The 17,763-nt window shown below is 35.8% G+C and overlaps 6 protein-coding genes across 6 annotated transcripts in view; 3 read left to right on the top strand and 3 right to left on the bottom strand.

Annotated features, from left to right (window-relative positions):
• LOC104729467 (patatin-like protein 3) lies at positions 1,788 to 4,331 on the top strand. Its single transcript, XM_010448405.2, has 7 exons — positions 1,788 to 2,219; positions 2,306 to 2,514; positions 2,606 to 2,792; positions 2,874 to 3,035; positions 3,133 to 3,435; positions 3,822 to 4,000; positions 4,101 to 4,331. The coding sequence occupies exons 1-7, from the start codon at positions 2,028 to 2,030 to the stop codon at positions 4,165 to 4,167; spliced, it is 1,299 nt and encodes a 432-aa protein (XP_010446707.1). The 5' UTR covers positions 1,788 to 2,027; the 3' UTR covers positions 4,168 to 4,331.
• Positions 5,376 to 7,633, top strand: LOC104729466 (patatin-like protein 3). Its single transcript, XM_010448404.2, has 7 exons — positions 5,376 to 5,754; positions 5,845 to 6,059; positions 6,151 to 6,337; positions 6,418 to 6,579; positions 6,676 to 6,978; positions 7,176 to 7,351; positions 7,458 to 7,633. Exons 1-7 carry the CDS (start codon positions 5,563 to 5,565, stop codon positions 7,522 to 7,524), a joined length of 1,302 nt encoding a protein of 433 aa, XP_010446706.1. The 5' UTR covers positions 5,376 to 5,562; the 3' UTR covers positions 7,525 to 7,633.
• Positions 8,585 to 10,763, bottom strand: LOC104729463 (methionine aminopeptidase 1D, chloroplastic/mitochondrial). Its single transcript, XM_010448401.2, has 9 exons — positions 10,578 to 10,763; positions 10,280 to 10,352; positions 9,943 to 10,171; positions 9,698 to 9,859; positions 9,571 to 9,612; positions 9,391 to 9,462; positions 9,215 to 9,294; positions 9,034 to 9,131; positions 8,585 to 8,942 (listed from the first exon to the last, which is right to left on the bottom strand). The coding sequence occupies exons 1-9, from the start codon at positions 10,681 to 10,683 to the stop codon at positions 8,749 to 8,751; spliced, it is 1,056 nt and encodes a 351-aa protein (XP_010446703.1). The 5' UTR covers positions 10,684 to 10,763; the 3' UTR covers positions 8,585 to 8,748.
• On the top strand, positions 10,984 to 12,161 carry LOC104729464 (putative F-box/kelch-repeat protein At3g24610). The gene is made up of 2 exons (XM_019233455.1): positions 10,984 to 11,513; positions 11,603 to 12,161. Exons 1-2 carry the CDS (start codon positions 10,984 to 10,986, stop codon positions 12,159 to 12,161), a joined length of 1,089 nt encoding a protein of 362 aa, XP_019089000.1.
• Positions 12,171 to 15,032, bottom strand: LOC104729465 (uncharacterized membrane protein At3g27390-like). The gene is made up of 9 exons (XM_010448403.2): positions 14,665 to 15,032; positions 14,439 to 14,547; positions 14,155 to 14,350; positions 13,923 to 14,056; positions 13,558 to 13,846; positions 13,369 to 13,475; positions 13,106 to 13,283; positions 12,572 to 13,020; positions 12,171 to 12,456 (listed from the first exon to the last, which is right to left on the bottom strand). Exons 1-9 carry the CDS (start codon positions 14,753 to 14,755, stop codon positions 12,303 to 12,305), a joined length of 1,707 nt encoding a protein of 568 aa, XP_010446705.1. The 5' UTR covers positions 14,756 to 15,032; the 3' UTR covers positions 12,171 to 12,302.
• The window catches only part of LOC104729462 (eukaryotic initiation factor 4A-I-like), a 1,972-nt gene continuing 378 nt past the window's right edge, over positions 16,170 to 17,763 (bottom strand). Inside the window, exons 2-7 of the mRNA XM_010448400.2 lie at positions 17,668 to 17,716; positions 17,429 to 17,566; positions 16,908 to 17,150; positions 16,779 to 16,818; positions 16,603 to 16,700; positions 16,170 to 16,505 (exon numbers count right to left, since the gene is read on the bottom strand). Coding sequence (XP_010446702.1) covers positions 16,488 to 16,505; positions 16,603 to 16,700; positions 16,779 to 16,818; positions 16,908 to 17,150; positions 17,429 to 17,566; positions 17,668 to 17,716 — 586 coding nt within the window. The 3' untranslated portion in view covers positions 16,170 to 16,487. The remainder of the gene's footprint in view (positions 16,506 to 16,602; positions 16,701 to 16,778; positions 16,819 to 16,907; positions 17,151 to 17,428; positions 17,567 to 17,667; positions 17,717 to 17,763) is intronic.

The following is a 17,763-nucleotide window of genomic DNA, read 5'->3' as shown; positions in this document are numbered from 1 at the left end:
TAGATACGTCATACATGTAAAATCATGTTATTGAGAACGGGTAATTTTTTTTTATTAATTGAACAAACATGAGAGTGTTATGTAAAAATGGAATGCCAAGACAACTTAACCATTACAAGAGCTTTCATTTTTTTTTTTTTTTTTTTTTTACAAGAGCTTGCATTAAAGGAAAGTAAATTTAAGTGAACAAAAAAAAAAGTGAACCCTTTTTAAGTGACTGATTTTCTTGTTATGTGGATGAAACTGTAAACGGTCGAGTTATGCAATTCTTCACGTATCAAGTTATTAAACCACTTCAAACCAAGTTAGTCAATCACTCTAGTATCGTGATGTTATGTAACTCTCGGTTCACAGTGAATTAATTCGGTAAAATGAAGCATCAAATAAAGTGGACACCTTATAATTTATATTATCTTATCAATTTTGTCAAATTTGACGATTTTTTGTATATATATACAATTGTAACGTTCTTAAGAGGATGTTTAGTGTTACAAGAACTTGACTCTTTCAAGACCCGTGGAAAAAAATAATCGCTTTTCAAACCCATATGTGTATGGTACACGCCAAAGAATATTCATATTTCTGATCATAGCGTTAATCAGGTAATTAAATACTAGTATAAATTTTGTAAAGGTCAAGCAAGCCAATTAGGAAACGAGATACGTGAAGAAATGCATAAGTAGTTTTGAAGGGGTAGGACGATATTAGAGGATTACATCTTTATGTTTTTTAATTAACACGGATAGCATTTGACAGATATATAACAAGGGATTACATATAATATAACAATCTCGCATAAGTGGACCATAGATAGATTTTGTACTACTTGTCACGGCATGGACAGAAAATATATATCGTAAATCGTTTATCTCATAGGTATAAAAGTTGGTTGAACTTCAGCTTAAACTTTTGAAATATATATGCAATCAAATCCTTTTTGATTATATGAGTAGTGTCCTTGATATATATATATATATATATATATATATATATATATGTATATATATCGTCCATTATTCTGTTATTCAGCAAGTCAAATTTGGACCTTTATATTAAATTTCATGACAAAACTATATATGAAGCTTGCATAAAAGTGTAGTAAATTAAGGAGAAGTGTGTAGAACGTAATGTAATTTGTATCCTTGTAGACTAACCGTAACTGATGTCAAAGAAATCCATTACTATGGCCACTTTTATTGCTTTGAGCAACGGCTAAATTTGCTTGTAAGTATGATTCTCGTTGTCTTTTTACGTAATATTTTTGTTGGACATGCAACCTCATATATATATTATTCAACGAATCTCCCTAGTTCTGCAACTTCAGTTCTGTATTCGTAAAAAAAATATCTTATAGAAATAATTTAAGAAACCGGATTTATACATCCAACCTCAAATATTGTACAAAAAATATATATAATAATAATAATCCAACTTCAGGAATGATAACCTAAAAAAATCGACAAAAAAAAAATAGTTAGGATTAGAAGGAGCACCAAGGAATATATAAATCCCCTCTACAATTTTTTAATATGAAATATATACTTATATATATGTTCAGGTGACTTCTGCTACTAATTTGTGTGTATGTTTTGTCTTTTAATTGTTTTATTTTCTGGAGAGGACAGCTGTCATCTAGAACTTTATTTAATATAGAGGTATGTGTGTAACATGACATGAAATAAAGTAACCATAAGCGAAATGAGGCGTGAGAGTGATGAACACGACATCCCAACCAAGAAACCTCTCTCTAGACTCAGAAAAATTCAACACTATGTTATGGATGTGTCATGTGTGTATGGGCTTGCATAACATAGTGTTGTGTATAGACTCCCTAACCTACATGTAACTCTTTCTATATATATGTAGCGGTAACTCTAAAGGTTTGATCACATTTATCACCCACCATCTCTATCTTGAAAAGGAGAAAAAATTAAACACTAACCGAAAGAGAAGATTTGATTGATCGAAGTTATACAAACAAGCTTTGATTGAGATTAGTATAAAAGAAAGGAGAAGAGTTTAGAAGTATGGATACGGAGAGGAGATCAAGAAGTTCATCAGAAATATCCATAACTGAACATCAGAAAGACAGAAGGTTAACAGTCGCTTGTCTTCCTCCTTCATACGGACAACTTATCACCATTCTCAGCATCGATGGCGGTGGCATCCGTGGGATCATTCCCGGCACAATCTTGGCTTACCTCGAATCACAACTTCAGGTTTATATACTAATTAACTGATTTTTAATTGTATACTTTGTATAGATTGTGTATTAGCTATTTAGTTTAAAATGTCTATTAAACAGGAATTGGATGGTGAAGAGGCAAGGCTTGTGGATTATTTCGATGTCATATCGGGTACAAGCACTGGAGGTTTGATAGTGGGGATGTTGGCAGCACAAGGCGAAGGCCAAAGCGGTGGCGATAGTCGCAACCGCAACCGCCCTTTGTTTGAGGCCAAAGAAATAGTCCCTTTTTATGTCAAACACTCTCCCAAAATCTTCCCACAGCCACGGTATATATGCATCTGAACCGTTTGCGTTAAGTCCAATTCAGAGTCTTAATTAGTAATCGTCTAATTAAGTCGTTTTAGGTTAAATGTGCAGAGGAATCTTTGGCTGGGTTGAAACCTTGAGGAGACTTGTACGAGGACCTAAGTTCAACGGGAAATACCTTCATAACTTAATTGAAGGTTTCTTGGGCGACACGAAGCTGACTCAATCTTTGACAAACGTTGTCATACCTTGCTTCGACATCAAGAAACTCCAACCAGTTATCTTCTCGTCATACCAGGTAACACCACTATGATATATATATACGTGCAATTTCATCACATTCACAGGTATATACTGATCCATCAACCATGATATATAGGCGGTGACTGAACGAGCTATGGACGCGAAACTATCAGACATATGTATAAGCACATCGGCGGCACCAACATATTTTCCAGCGCATCGATTCACCAACGAAGACAATGAAGGACACAAACATGAATATAACCTCATTGATGGTGGTATCGCCGCCAATAACCCGGTAAATTCTAAAACCCTAGATCTTAAACCTGAAAACCCTAACTTGGTAATCATCGACCTATTAATTAGTTGATATTGTTTCTTCTCCCTTTTTTCAGACGTTATGTGCGATTGCGGAAGTGACAAAGCAGATAATGAAGAAGAATCCAGCAATGGGAGACATAAGCCCATTGGATTTCACGAGGTTTCTGGTGATATCGATTGGGACAGGTTCGATTAGGAACCAAGATAAGTACAATGCGAAGATGGCATCGAAATGGGGTTTACTGTGTTGGATCTTTGAAAATGGTTCAACTCCAATTCTTGATTGTTACAGCGAAGCCATTCACGACATGGTTGATTACCAAAGCTCTGTCGTCTTTCAAGCTCTTCGTTCCGAGAAGAATTATTTACGTATCGATGTGAGTTTTGGTCAACTAAAGCTTTTGAAAATTTGCAACTTAAGCACTGATTTACTAAAACTCGGCTGTTGTCATATTAGATTTGGTAGATACTTAACTCCCACGCTAATGAAATATTAAACTGTTTTTTTTTTTTTTTTTTTTTTTTTTTTTANGAACTATCCTAAACATTCGGTTTTGGTCATAAAGATTTATATGTGAAATCATCTAAACAAAGTTAAAAATGATGTCCAGTAATGGTCAATCTATATGGCATTCAATTACTTGTACGAAACAATTAATTTACAAAAAAAGTAATAATAAATGCTCTTGGTCAGTGAAGGGTCAATTTTATTGACTAAAAATATCAAATGATTTAGTGATTTTTGTATGTATTTCCATTACAGGACGATACGTTGTTGAAGGGTGACTTAGGCTCAGTGGACATATCGACAGAAAAGAATATGGAAGGTCTAGTTGAAGTTGGTGAAGCTTTATTAAAGAAAAGAGTCTCTCGTGTTAATCTCGAAACTGGCCATTATCAACCCATCTCTGAAAACGTAACTAATGAAGAAGCTCTCAAAAGGTTTTAATAATTTTGTCTTTTTATCAAACACATAATTTATTACTTATAAGATTATTAATAACTGAATTTTAATCTGTAAAATACTGCTAAATTATAACAGGTTTGCAAAAGTTCTGTCAGAAGAAAGGAAACTCAGAGAATCAAGATCTCCTAAACTCAATATCTAATTTTTTTTTTTGCTTGTCCTAAAAATAATGTCAAAACTTGTTTGTATCTGTTTGTGTGGTAACTACATATTCAGTTTGCTTGTGAGCAATATTCGAATAAGAATATGATTCTTACATACCTTTTGGCTTTGGGGTTCATTCTAATAAGATCAATTTGAGACAAATTTGGGAATCATTTTTTTAACAGTTGGTTAGTATCACAGCTCCATCTTTGGTTATAAGAATCGTATGCTCGTATCACAGCTCCATCTTTGGTTATAAGACTAACCATAACCATTCCAAATCCATAATTTAGGCCACTTTAATTGCTTTGAGTGACGGTTACATTTGCTTGTAAGTATGATTCTCGTTGTCTCTTTACGTAATATTTTTGTTCCACAACCTCATACATTATTCAACGAGTCTCCCTAGTTCTGCAATTTCAGTTCTATATTAGTAAAATATGTCTTATAGAAACCGGATTTACACCTCCAACCACAAATATTGTTCCAAAAAAATAATCTACATAATAATAATAATCCAACTTCAGGGATGGTAATCAAGAAATTAAAATCGACAAAAAAAAATGGAGGAGCCAGAGTACTGTTCAAACTTTCTAAATCCCACAATTATCCTCTACAATTTTTTAATATGAAATATGTACTTATATATATGTTCAGGTGACTTCTGCTACTAATTTGTGTGCATGTTTTGTCAGACCAATTCCAGTGAGAATGTTTTATTGGGTTACTCATGTTTTTTGTGGACCAAATTTTATTTACAAAACTCAATAGTTGGCTTCATTAGGAAGAGAATTGCTTTTGAAATTGCTTGTTGTAAAAACGTTTCTCATACTGTTTGTAGGCCATAGACAATTTCTATTGGTTCAGCTTTATTAAAAAATTAAAAATATAACTATATAATTAAAGTATTATTATTTTTATTTTTTTGAAAATCTCCGGCCATTTCTAGGTTAGAGATGCCTTAATTGTTTATTTTCTGGAGAGGACAGCTGTCATCTGGAACTTTATTTAATATAGAGGTCTGTGTGTAACATGACATATGAAATAAAGTAACCACAAGTGTAATAAAGCGTGAGAGTGATGAACACGACATCCCAACAAAGAAACCTCTCCTTTAGACTAAGAAAAATCCAACACTATGTGATGGATGTGTGAATGGGCATGCATAACATAGCGTTGTATTTGTATATATATAGACTCCCTAGCCTACATGTAACTCTTTCTATATATATGTAACGGTAGTTCTAAAGTTTTGATCACATTTATCACCCACCATCTCTATCTTGAAAAGGAGACTATAAATTAAACACTAGCCGAAAGAGATTTGATCGAAGTTATACAAATAAGCTTTGATTTAGATTTAGTATAATAGAAAGGAGAAGCGTTTAAAAGTATGGATACGGAAAGGAGATCAAGAAGTTCATCAGAAATATCCATAACTGAACATCAGAAAGACAGAACGTTAACAGTCGCTCGTCTTCCTCCTTCATACGGACAACTTATCACCATTCTTAGCATCGATGGTGGTGGCATCCGTGGAATCATTCCCGGCACAATCTTGGCTTACCTCGAATCACAACTTCAGGTATATATATATACTAATTAACTGATTTTTAATTGTAAACTTTGTATAGATTGTGTATTAGTTATTTAGTTTAAAATGTCTATTAAACAGGAATTGGATGGTAAAGAGGCAAGGCTTGTGGATTATTTCGATGTCATCGCGGGTACGAGCACTGGAGGTTTGATAGTGGGTATGTTGGTCGCACAAGGTGAAGGCCAAAGCGGTGGCGATAGTGGCAACCGCAACCGCCCTCGCCCTTTGTTTGAGGCCAAAGAAATAGTCCCTTTTTATCTCAAACACTCTCCCGAAATCTTCCCACAGCCACGGTATATATGCACCTTAACCGTTTGCGTTTAGTCCAATTCAGAGTCTTAATTAGTAATCGTATAATTAAGTCGTTTTAGGTTAAATGTGCAGAGGGAGCTTTGGCTGGGTTGAAACCTTGAGGAGACTTGTACGAGGACCCAAGTTCAACGGGAAGTACCTTCATAACTTAATTGAAGGTTTCTTGGGCGACACGAAGCTGACTCAATCTTTGACAAACGTTGTCATACCTAGCTTCGACATCAAGAAACTTCAACCAGTTATCTTCTCTTCATACCAGGTAACACCACTATCGTATATCTATTCGCAATTTCATCACATGCACAGGTATATACTGATCCATCGATCCATAATATATAGGCGGTGACTGATCGAGCTATGGACGCGAAACTATCAGACATATGTATAAGCACATCGGCGGCACCAACATATTTTCCAGCTCATCGATTCACAAACGAAGACAATGAAGGACACAAACATGAATACAACCTCATTGATGGTGGTATCGCCGCTAATAACCCGGTAAAATTCAAAAACCTAGATCTTAAAACCTAAAAAAACCCTAACTTTGTAATCATCGACCTGTTAATTAGTTGATGTTTCTTATTCTTTTTTCAGACGTTATGTGCTATTGCGCAAGTTACAAAGCAGATAATAAAGAAGAATCCAGCAATGGGAGACATAAGCCCATTGGATTTCACGAGGTTTCTGGTGATATCGATTGGGACAGGTTCGATTCGAAACCAAGATAAGTACAATGCGGAGATGGCGTCGAGTTGGGGATTACTGAGTTGGGTCTTTGCAAACGGATCAACTCCGATTCTTGATTGTTACAACGAAGCCATTCACGACATGGTTGATTTCCATTGCTCTGTCGTCTTTAAAGCTCTTCGTTCCGAGAAGAATTATTTACGTATCGATGTGAGTTTCTTCCAAAAATATATTAATTACTACTTATAGTAACCGTAGTTTCAATTCAGAATATTATAACATTTTTGAAAATTTGCAACTTAAGCACTGATTTACTAAAAATGCTCTTGGTCAGTGAAGGGTCAATATTATTGACTAGATATATATATCAAATAATTTAGTGATTTTTGTATGTATCTTCATTACAGGACTATACGTTGAAGGGTGACTTAGGTTCAGTGGACATATCGACAGAAAACAACATGGAAGGTCTAGTTGAAGTTGGTGAAGCTTTATTAAAGAAAAGAGTCTCTCGTGTCAATCTCGAAACTGGCCGTTATCAACCCATCTCTAAAAACGTAACTAATGAAGAAGCTCTCAAAAGGTTTTAATAATTTTGTCTTTTTATCTAAAACAAATACATAATTTATTACTTTTAAGATTATTAATAACTGAATTTTCATCTGTAAAATACTGCTAAATTATTACAGGTTTGCAAAAATTCTGTCAGAAGAAAGGAAACTCAGAGAATCAAGATCTCCTAAACTCAATATCTAATCTTCGCTTGTCCCAAAAATAATGTAAAATTTGTTTGTGTGTGATTGGTAACTACAGATTCAGTTTGCTTGTGAGCGAAGAATATTTGAATAAGAATATGATTCCTACATACCTTTTGAGTTTGGGTTCCATTCCAATAAGAATATGATTCTTACATACCTTTTGAGTTTGGGTTCCATTCCAATAAGATTTATGCGAAATCATTTAGGAGGGTGTATTGAAACAATAATTTTGGAGGATTTGATGGGATTTAGGAAATTTAAAATTTTGATAGATTTTAGAGAAGTTGATATGATCTATAGTAAAATTCTTTCAAATCCCACCTAAAACCATGAGATTTGGATTTCTGTATTTTTAACTAAACAAATCCTCTCAAATCCTCCAGAATCTCTAAAACTTATTAAAATCCAAATCCACAATCTGTTTTGAATAACAGTGGATTTTAAAGTAGATTTTTAAATCATCAGTTCAATAACAGTGAATTTCAGGAGACTTTTTAAAATCCATGATTGAATAACATAGGATTTGTAGCTTTTACACAAATCACTTAAAATGTCAAGTTGAATACACCCCCTTTAAACAATGTGATTTCTTGTAATGGTCGATCTATATGGCATTTACTTGTACGAAACAATTAATTACAAAAAAAAGTAATAATAAATGCTCTTGGTCAGTAAAGGGTCAATTTTATTGACTAAATATATCAAATATTTAATGATTTTTGTATGCATTTCCATTACAGGACGATACGTTGTTGAAGGGTGACTCAGGCTCAGTGGACATATCGACAGAAAAGATTTCGCATAAAATTGAAGTGGTCATTATCAATCTCGAAACTGGCCATTATCAACCCATCTCTGAAAACGTAACTAATGAAGAAGCTCTCAAAAGGTTTTAATAATTTTGTCTTTTTTATCTAAAACAAACACATAATTTTATTACTTTTAAGAATAATAATAACTGAATTTTAATCTGTAAATACTGCTAAATAGCCTAAATTATAACAGGTTTGCAAAAGTTCTGTCAGAAGAAAGGAAACTCAGAGAGTCACTCCCAAAAATAATGTAAAAGCTTGTTTGTATGTGTTTGCTTGATTGGTAACTACAGATTCAGTTTGCTTGTGAGCAAAGAATAATTGAATAAGAACATGATTCTTACATACCTTTTGGGTTTGGATTCCATTCCAATAAGATCAATCTGAGACAAATTTGGGAATCATTTTTTTTAACAGTTGGTTAGTATCTCAGCTCCATCTTTGGTTATAAGAATGGTATGCTCGAATTGTGCAGAGAGGCTTGCATCTTCCGTTACCACTGTCCAGTTATCATCCCACATCACAGGGTTTCTGCTGCCTATCGTAAGCATAGGTTCTATGGTGAAGGTTTGATTCAAGACCATACGTCCAGCTTCATTGTTCCCTGTGTAGAAGAAAGTTCAGAAACTATGCGAATGGCCTACAAAGCAGCAACTCGATGTCTGCTTACGACACTGAGTATAGGACAAACTTACGGAAATGTAGAACAACTGGATCCGCGTGGAAGACACTTCCAACACCATGGCCTACAAATTGTCGTACAACTCCATATTTATGTTTATCTGCAAGATCACTTCATAAGCACAACAATGTTTTCATGTCAGAAGATTTGATTTTTCAATGTGGAGTTATATTTCGAAGAAATCGATTTCTTACTGAATGATTTTGCCGATTTTCTTGTACTCAACTCCAGGACCACATATTGATATTGCTCTGTCGAGAGACTCTTTTGTCACCTAGAGCACATTCCAAGTATATATAGCTCATCAAACTATATAACAAGAGGAACATGATTTCTCCTAGAGGACAGAAATGTCGGTTCAACATCATACCTCGACTAGCTTTTTAGCCTTCTCGTCAACATTTCCACAGAAGAAAGTTGCTGAAGTATCACCATGATAGCCCTGCAGATCCGAAATAAGTATCTATACTCAATAGTGTAGTGTAGGGTAAACCCAATTTACTTGACTAGTGTGAAGAATCAGGAAATATGCAAAAGAAGAAAAGTTTACATTCAAATAAACTGTGACATCGATGTTGATTATATCCCCATCCTGCCAAAGGAAAGCATACATTATAAGGATTCATAAGGGACAGGAAAAAATAAAAAAGTCTGTCTAACACTTTAAAAAAGCATACCTCAAGTGGTCGTGAATCTGGTATACCATGACAAATGCATTCATTCACAGATGTGCAAACACTTTTCGGGAAATCTCCATAACCAAGAGGCGAAGGATACGCACCATTCTCGATAATCATATTGTGAACTGCTTCATCAATTTCATCTGTGGTTACGCCTGGCTGCCAAAACACAAAACAAATGATTGATTCATGATAGAGAGCTCACTACAAAACTTCAAAAAAGTATTAAAAACTTTGCTCACCTTAACCAAAGTTCCAGCGTATTCCCGAACCTTAGCTGCAAGTTTCCCAGAAGCTCTCATGCATTCTATACCTTTCTTATCATGAACTTCAAGTCCACTTGAGATTCCAGGAGCTTTAAGAGAATCAACATAAGGAGGTTTTATTATATGGTCTGGAACAGGACGACGAGGAGATACATTCCCCGGTCTCAGACGTTTTCTCTTGCCATCAATAACTTCATCTTCATTCCTTTAACCATAAAACCATTAAAAAAAATTGAAAGAACAAAGAAGTCAATACACCTTCTCTGCTACTACTACTCAATAACTAAAGTGTAAGAAACATCATAATTAATACCTTCTATTAAACAAGAGATCGGTTAATCCCGAAAAGGTTCTCGATAATTGCATTGAAACATGTCTTCTTCTTCCTGTCCAAATTATGAAATTATTCTCAAATTGATTTCGTTTTAATTAAACACTACACTCTACAAACAGCTCATGTTTCAAAAACCCTTCAGAAACTCATCTATGAATCAAATTAGCAATCTGGGTATTCGAAAGTTTTAATCTTTTTGGTAATTTGCTCAACTATAATACTCAGCAATAAAACTAACAGTACCAGAAACAAGCAGAGTATAAAAAGAAAGAAGAACCTAAATCGAAGCGAAAGAGATGAGTAAGTGGTTGCGTTGATCGAATTGAGCGGTCGCCGAGAAAAGAAGAGATGAGTCTTGGTTGCAGAGATTTCACGGCCGCCATTTTTTGCGGCGAGCTTTTCGTTATCCGCTTCCGCTTTCGCCGTCGTCCTCACAGAGACAATACGATTTTTCAAGTTTTTTTTGTTCTTAATTATTTTACAGTAAGTGTTATTGGGCTCTTAATGGGTCAAAACTTAAACAAACATGGGCTTTTTTTTTTACTTGATTAATTTTGTTATCTTAGTCGGATCGAATTAGGCAGTAGGAAACATAAACAAAAATCAAAATCAAAACAGGAGTTTGATTTTGTACATATAAAAAGAGTTGAAGTGGTTCGTTATGCTCTCTCAAACAAAACCCTATGTCTTCTCCGTCTACGTCTGGATTCTTCTCTTCTTTGCCAGATGAGATCGTTCTAAGTTGCTTGGCCCGCGTATCAAGACTAGATCACGCATCCTTATACCTAGCCTCCAAGTGGCTCCGATCTCTAGTGGTTTCACCTGAGCTCTACCACGTCCGATCACTTGTTGGTTGCACCCAAAACTGCATCTATCTATGTTTAAGCATCCCTCCATACCTAACTCCAACCTGGTTCTGTTTCACTCCACAAACCCTAAATCGTCCTAGTAGGCTGGTTCCTATTCGGACACACTTTTATCAGCCTCAAGAAGCATCATCCGTGGTTGCCTTTGGTTACGGTATCTATGTCATTGGTGGGAAGATCAACGGGAGGCACACGTCGAGCGTCTTCTTCCTAGATTGTCGATCTCACACGTGGACCACTCTTCCCTCCATGAGGGTGGCTCGAGCTTCTGCTGCAGTGGGCGTGGTCGATGGGATGTCTTGGGAGGTTTCGAACATTTCTGCTCAATTTCCCGCAAGTGGGGAGAAGTTTTTGACCCAAAGACGCAGACTTGGGATGACTTGCCAATGCCGCCATCGAATAATTATAACCTAAACTACCCCTTAATGTACGAAAGCGCGGTGATGGACGAGAAGGTTTTCGCTTTGAACGGGGCGGGTAGAGGTATGTTTTACATACCGAGTGAAGGGATATGGAAAACAGGGAATTCAGATACAATTTATGTACTGTTGTGTAACGGGTGGGAGGATACTTTGGTGTATGCAAAGGAGTTGGATTGGCGCAAACACGAGGGGATGGTGTGGAGAGAGGTCATGGGATTGGAAAAATTAACGGACACTCTATGTGACTCTAAGCTGGTTTACTATGGTGAGAAGATGTCAGAATCAGATCATTCGAAGTCATGGATGGTGAGGCATGTATTGACTAATGAACTTGACAGATTGCTTCCGGGGCACAAACTGAGTAACTCTGGTCCAAATATGTTACTCTTTTGGGACGTGCTTGGTCCAGAGAAATTGGAGGTTTGGTGTGCGGAGATCTCTTTAAAGAGGTGCAATGAGAGAGTTGAGATTCGCGGCAAGATTGAGTGGTCGGAAGCTGTCATGACATTCAAACCTCCTCCTCTGCATCAGCATCACTGTAAGCTTTTGTATTCTCTCTCTCTCAATCTCTGAAATCATTTAGAAACAAAAAAAAAAGCTCTGTTTTCTTGAATCCTAAATTTAGCAACTTCTGTACATACTTTTTTACACCTTGTTAGTATTTAAAGATATCAAAAACACAACTTAATTACAACAATTTGTTAATTCCTTAGGTTAGATCTCTTCGATGAAATCTCCAGAGCTCATAGAACCTGTTCGATTCAAGCCTTGCTTCTCTAAATAATAAGTTATTAGAGCCTTAACCACTTGCCTGAACCTTCTCCTATACGTAGGAAGCTTAGATACGCTCCGTACCATTCCCATCATCCTACAACACACAAGATCAAAAAACACATCACAAACAAGTTTCAGACAGCAACTAAAGAAGCCATAAAGGTTAGTCTTTTCATCAATGTAGGAGAAAAAAGTTTTGAATCTTTTACCTTCTGCTGATTCCTTGGATTTGAGCAGCTCGAACGTTTTCTTGAGGCGGGTCACCGCGATTATCCCAAGCTTCCATGCGTTGTTCATGGTTTCCAAAGAGAACAACTTTCTCCAAGTACCTAACTTCACTTTCTCCAAGTTTAATCGCTCGAATCTGATCTTTCAATACCATAACTGGATTAAACATCCAGTCCAAAAACTTGTCTTGTGGTCTATTCAAATGAGTTACTTCCGAGCCATCAAGCAGAAGCACACCATGAGCACCAGCTTTAATAGAGCTAAGCAATGTATGCAGCAAAGCGTAAGAAGGAAGCCCCACATTAATAATGGATGATTCGTTTCCGTGTCTTCCCTTTAAAGACTCATACAGATCAGCTGGTGTTAACACTCCTGCGTCTAGTAGCTCTCTGCCTTGCATCTCAAACCACCCCATCATATGCTCCCAAATCTGTTATAGTACAACTTCAAATATTCAAAACTCTGTAGAAATGTGTGAGTATACTTAAATCTAGATTGAAACTTTTGACATATACCTGAACCATTCTCACTTCTTGAATTGCTTCTCTAACCGATACAGAGTGAACTAAGCTTGGTACTAGCATCGCTGGAGCATCTGCAGAACCTGAACTATTGACTGTGCTTAGATTTGAAGGGTGAACAATCACAGATACTTCACTTGAAAACGATACTCTTCTCATCCGATATCTTGGCCTGTGTGTTGCAGATTACAATTTCCCGGTGTTAGAATCATTGGAGCAGAAGAAAACGAATGTTAAAAGATTGATAAGAGACATACTTTGGGAAGATAGTTCCTTCTCTAAGGTAAAGCCAATCATTTGTGTACTCATCAAATTCTCCAACTACTGCAATCACATAAGAGACTCCTCTTCTGAATGACCTTTCCTGCACATTAAAAGATTCAACAGTGAAAAAAACTGAAATATGTCTGAAGGATCATTTGGTTAATATGATGATCAGAATGTACCTGGAATACAACAACTGCTCCATACAAACCGACAAAGATGCTGGAGAAGATGGTGGTCAAAACAAATCCAATGACAATAATAGGCCATAACAGTATTGTCAGACCAGCAACTGGTATACAAGCTATCTCAAGGAAAGGTCCTTCACGATTAATGGCGTCTTGAGCTAGACGGTACCAGCCTTTAAGCAGAAGGTAAGGGCTTTTAACAACTGCTATTGCAGTGAAAAGAGGGATATCGATGACTAATCCTATAATCCCTACAATTATGCATCCAGGAACATGAATCAACCTGCAAGAAGAGACAACAAGATCAATTACACAAGAACCAGCAACAACTCTTTGCAACAAAAGTTATGTATTTTTACCTAAGAGTTTGAAGCTCATCTGAGGCGGGGGATTCACGCAACTCCTTCAAGTAAAGCGGATAAGAATGGTAGCAAAAATCTGCGAAATCTGTAACCACAGTACAACTTCCTTTGATGGTTCCCCAAGTTCCATCCTAATAATACAGAGTAAACAGAGTCAAGTGATATGATTCACTAGTAACTGATTAAGAGAATAAAAACAAACTGTTGTGGGGAAGTTAATTTAAAATACCACAAGACAGTGGAAGAACTTGTTGGATACAGTGTCTTGTCTAAATGCTTCAAAAGCAGAGATCCAGGGAGTGAAGAATCCATAACCAACACCAACAAGAACACTAATAGCTATACTCAGACCTAACCAAATCCCAAACAATGCAGGAAGTGCCACTAAGATTGCTAGTTTCAGAGGAATGTCAAATCTATCTGTCCTGCAATTTAGAGAAACACAAGATGACCTTGAATCAAAACCTCAATTGCAGGTAAAATTTTGAGAAAAGGAGTTGAAAATTTGCTTACTTTGCAACAGCATAAATAGTCCAAGCAACGTGTGCAGGGAACAAACCAAGAATCACTCCAACATTTCCTACTATTAATGTTAAACCAGCAATCGGACCTACGATCAAACCTGCATAAGAAATTAAAAAATTAAGACTTTGTTTGAGAGATATGTGAAAAGATCCATCGTATCATCAAGGATCAATCTTAGAAGCAGAGAAAAACAGAGCCAAAAACAAAAGTGAACCTTTGAGAGCACCGAGAAAGAAAGCAGAACAAAAGGCAAATATGACATACGAAATCTTTAGAAAGCTTCCTAGGTTAGTGACGACAGCCATAGTCTTCTTCTTGAAAGCAGAACAAGAAAAAGCTCAGATATTTTTGGGTCAATTTTGACAAATTTTTATAGCTGTGGAAAAAAATTACACAGAGAGAGAGAAGAGCGTGTTGTACAAGTCTACGAAAGAGATGGAATCATAAAAAATAATAATAAAAAGACAAAGGAGATGATGACAAGAAACGAAAAGACTCAAAACGCCGAGAACCCAATTGTAGTCCCATTACAGAAATATTCAGAGAAAGTATCATTTGGAGGGGTTACATGAATCAATAAACTAGTTGATGATAGGATAGGAGAAAATTGTTGAAGAAAAAAGTGGTAATACGTGTGTAATTACGTCATTGAAAAACTATTTGGCTGCAGATATTACACATGGCGTGCCAAGCAATCTATCGTGATTTTGACAGCAATATCGCCTCTTCTATAAAATATTGGATTGTTGCATTCATTATTATTTTTATACATACGCTTCCCCTTAAAGATCAATTAACCGGATATGAATTATTTACTAGTTATAGATGTTGTCCGTATTTGTCATGCTAATTAGATCCTCCATTCAAAGTCCAAACACAAAATTTCATGTATGCTAAATTAGTAATGAACAAAATCACATGTTCTTCTCTATACATGTCGCATGCTTAGAATTAAACTTTGATTTTTATTTAAAAAATGACCATTCAACTACTGGAAAACCGTGTATGTGACGAACAATGTTTTACTAGTATAAAGAATTGATTGTTTCCAAACATCAGAATAAAAAAATTGTAAATAGCAGTTGAGGATCAAAGGTATTGCTGAATGCTGACTCATTGTCAAAGTCTCAAAAACAAAATTTCGTTGATAAAAAAAAAAAGAAGTTGCTTCGTTTTGACCTTCTACAAGAAAAATCGTCGAAAAATTTATACCGATAAGCATTGCATATTACAACAACAGTTGCAATCACACACACACACGTGTTGCGAAATGTTTTTATACCAAAAACTTCTTTAAAAAGCGTAAGTGATTTTGATTTTACTAAGCTAGATCAAACAAAAACGTGTTATTCAAAAACACACAAGTATATTTTATTGAAGTCTTTCTTTTCCCTTAAATCTGTAAAACATATTGAAGAGTCTCATTCAACTTTTTCGTATGAGATTAGATTAGATAAAGCCACCAAAAGACGCAAAACATATCTGTAAAACGTAACCAGATAAAAGAAAAACAAACCTTTATTGACAATACTTCAAAAGAATACATCAACTATGACTTTATTTTTATTTTGTTGAATTTGTATCGAAATTTCTAGAAATAATATATAGTGACAGTTGATAAATGTAAGCTGTATGGATATATATGTTAATGCGCATGCAATAATTGTACCAAACACGAGCCATAGATGATGGGGTCTAAATGTTAGCCTTTATAGAAACTAACACGTATAAACCAAATCTGACAAGATTATAAATTTGATAGTTACATAATAACCGTGAATTCAACTACAATGACAATCACATAGATTCAATCACGTATGTAGGTAGCTTCTGCCTTTATCCAAATGTTCGGTTTTTCTTGCAAGATAGATTAAACTGACAAAAACGCAGCGTTTTAGACAAAGGTGATCAACTCAATAGCTAAAGGTGCAGCAGAGAGAGAGACGACTTCTCTCTGCCTTGGCATAAACTAATGGTTTCTCTTGAGAAGTCCCGTATCCCGTATCCTTCAGATCGTAGGAGATCCATGCATTGTTGTTACAAGATTTCAGAAATCTGCAAAACGAAAGCACATGTGAAGCCATTAAATCAAAAGATAAGAGAGAGCAGTAGAAAGTTTCTTGCTTTGCCACTGATTGATTCTACTATATACATTGATTGGCATCTCTGCGATGATGATGCCGCTGCTTTCCTCGAGGCTTTTGAGAGTCGTGACTTCACCTCCAACAACCATGTTTATGACAATACCACCTTAAAAGAGAAAGCATCAAATGTTAAAATGCCACTGTTTGATAAGTAACAAAAGTGAGTTTGTTTTGAAGAAAGAACCTGGAGCTAAGCAAGTTGTTATACGCCTTGTATATGTTTCCTGATTATTACAAAAAAACAAAAGTGAATGAGATAAGTCTCTTAACCAAGAGGAAGAACTTTTGGGATTGATTAACAAAACTACCAAACCTTCTTTGTGGGAAGCTCATAGTTTATAAGAACGCGTGCGGAAAGAGGAGATTCTCCAGATGAGAGTAACGGAAGACAAACATCGGTCACAACAACCAAATGAGATTTATTCTCTTCTTTACCAGTTTCACTCTCGTCCAAACCTTCTTCTACTACAGATCTAAGTTGCTGGTTCCAGTTAGTTGTTGCTCGCCTGAATTTCTCTATAACCATAGTTCGTTCTCTCTCTGCCAGATCGCTGTACTGTAAACTCAATACATGTTGAGGATATACATTATATAGGGGAAGAATAAGGGTCATTTCGAATCAAGAAGATTGGATCTTTACAGATACAGAACACACTAAGAATCCGAAATCAATGAAAGATGATCTAATGTGAAAATCAAAAGATTCAACAAGAAGGGTCTTTTTCAATCAAGAACATTAGATTTCCACAGATACAGAACGACACTAGGAATCGACGAAGTCAATGCAATCAACTAAACAATGGAAAAGTGAAAGAGAAAGAAGAGAGATAATACCAAAGCAGCTAATGAAATGTAAGGAAGGGTAGATAAAGAAGAGCAGAGGGCGTCAAGTTCATCACGAGAGCTGCAAGAAACTACAATGGGAAGCCATGGACGACGACCTAAAACCCCCAATAATTCCACTACTGTCTCCTGTTCCCAAAATTCCCAAAATTTGAGATTTTTAGTATCGATTTAGTCTGTTTATATAGTGAAGAAAATTAGAAGGAAGATTTTGACAAATGTTCACATACCATTTTGAATTGGGTACGATCCACGGCGAGGTAGAAGTGTAACTGTTGGCTGCGAGAAAAGAAAAAAAAAAAAAAAAAAAAAAAAAAAAAAAAAAA

This window comes from Camelina sativa, chromosome 12, assembly GCF_000633955.1.
Source record: "Camelina sativa cultivar DH55 chromosome 12, Cs, whole genome shotgun sequence".
In the NCBI taxonomy this organism is placed as follows: Eukaryota; Viridiplantae; Streptophyta; class Magnoliopsida; order Brassicales; family Brassicaceae; genus Camelina; species Camelina sativa.
The sequence above is the reverse complement of the archived record's forward strand: the minus strand, read 5'-3'. Positions and strand labels throughout refer to the sequence as shown.

Excerpts from the sequence above, each read along its gene's own strand:
- LOC104729466 (XM_010448404.2), top strand. The coding sequence starts at position 5,563 with ATGGATACGGAAAGGAGATCAAGAAGTTCATCAGAAATATCCATAACT. Across the intron at positions 6,580-6,675 it reads GTATCGCCGCTAATAACCCG|ACGTTATGTGCTATTGCGCA; the intron begins GTAAAATTCAAA and ends TTCTTTTTTCAG. Across the intron at positions 6,979-7,175 it reads AGAATTATTTACGTATCGAT|GACTATACGTTGAAGGGTGA; the intron begins GTGAGTTTCTTC and ends TCTTCATTACAG.
- LOC104729465 (XM_010448403.2), bottom strand. The coding sequence starts at position 14,755 with ATGGCTGTCGTCACTAACCTAGGAAGCTTTCTAAAGATTTCGTATGTC. Across the intron at positions 14,057-14,154 it reads AGTTCTTCCACTGTCTTGTG|GATGGAACTTGGGGAACCAT; the intron begins GTATTTTAAATT and ends CTGTATTATTAG. Across the intron at positions 13,021-13,105 it reads AAGAAGTGAGAATGGTTCAG|ATTTGGGAGCATATGATGGG; the intron begins GTATATGTCAAA and ends GTACTATAACAG.
- LOC104729463 (XM_010448401.2), bottom strand. The coding sequence starts at position 10,683 with ATGGCGGCCGTGAAATCTCTGCAACCAAGACTCATCTCTTCTTTTCTC. Across the intron at positions 10,353-10,577 it reads TCTCTTTCGCTTCGATTTAG|GAAGAAGAAGACATGTTTCA; the intron begins GTTCTTCTTTCT and ends TAATTTGGACAG. Across the intron at positions 9,860-9,942 it reads ACGCTGGAACTTTGGTTAAG|CCAGGCGTAACCACAGATGA; the intron begins GTGAGCAAAGTT and ends GTGTTTTGGCAG.
- LOC104729467 (XM_010448405.2), top strand. The coding sequence starts at position 2,028 with ATGGATACGGAGAGGAGATCAAGAAGTTCATCAGAAATATCCATAACT. Across the intron at positions 2,793-2,873 it reads TTATCTTCTCGTCATACCAG|GCGGTGACTGAACGAGCTAT; the intron begins GTAACACCACTA and ends CATGATATATAG. Across the intron at positions 4,001-4,100 it reads AATGAAGAAGCTCTCAAAAG|GTTTGCAAAAGTTCTGTCAG; the intron begins GTTTTAATAATT and ends AAATTATAACAG.
- LOC104729464 (XM_019233455.1), top strand. The coding sequence starts at position 10,984 with ATGTCTTCTCCGTCTACGTCTGGATTCTTCTCTTCTTTGCCAGATGAG. Across the intron at positions 11,514-11,602 it reads TTTCCCGCAAGTGGGGAGAA|CGCGGTGATGGACGAGAAGG; the intron begins GTTTTTGACCCA and ends AATGTACGAAAG.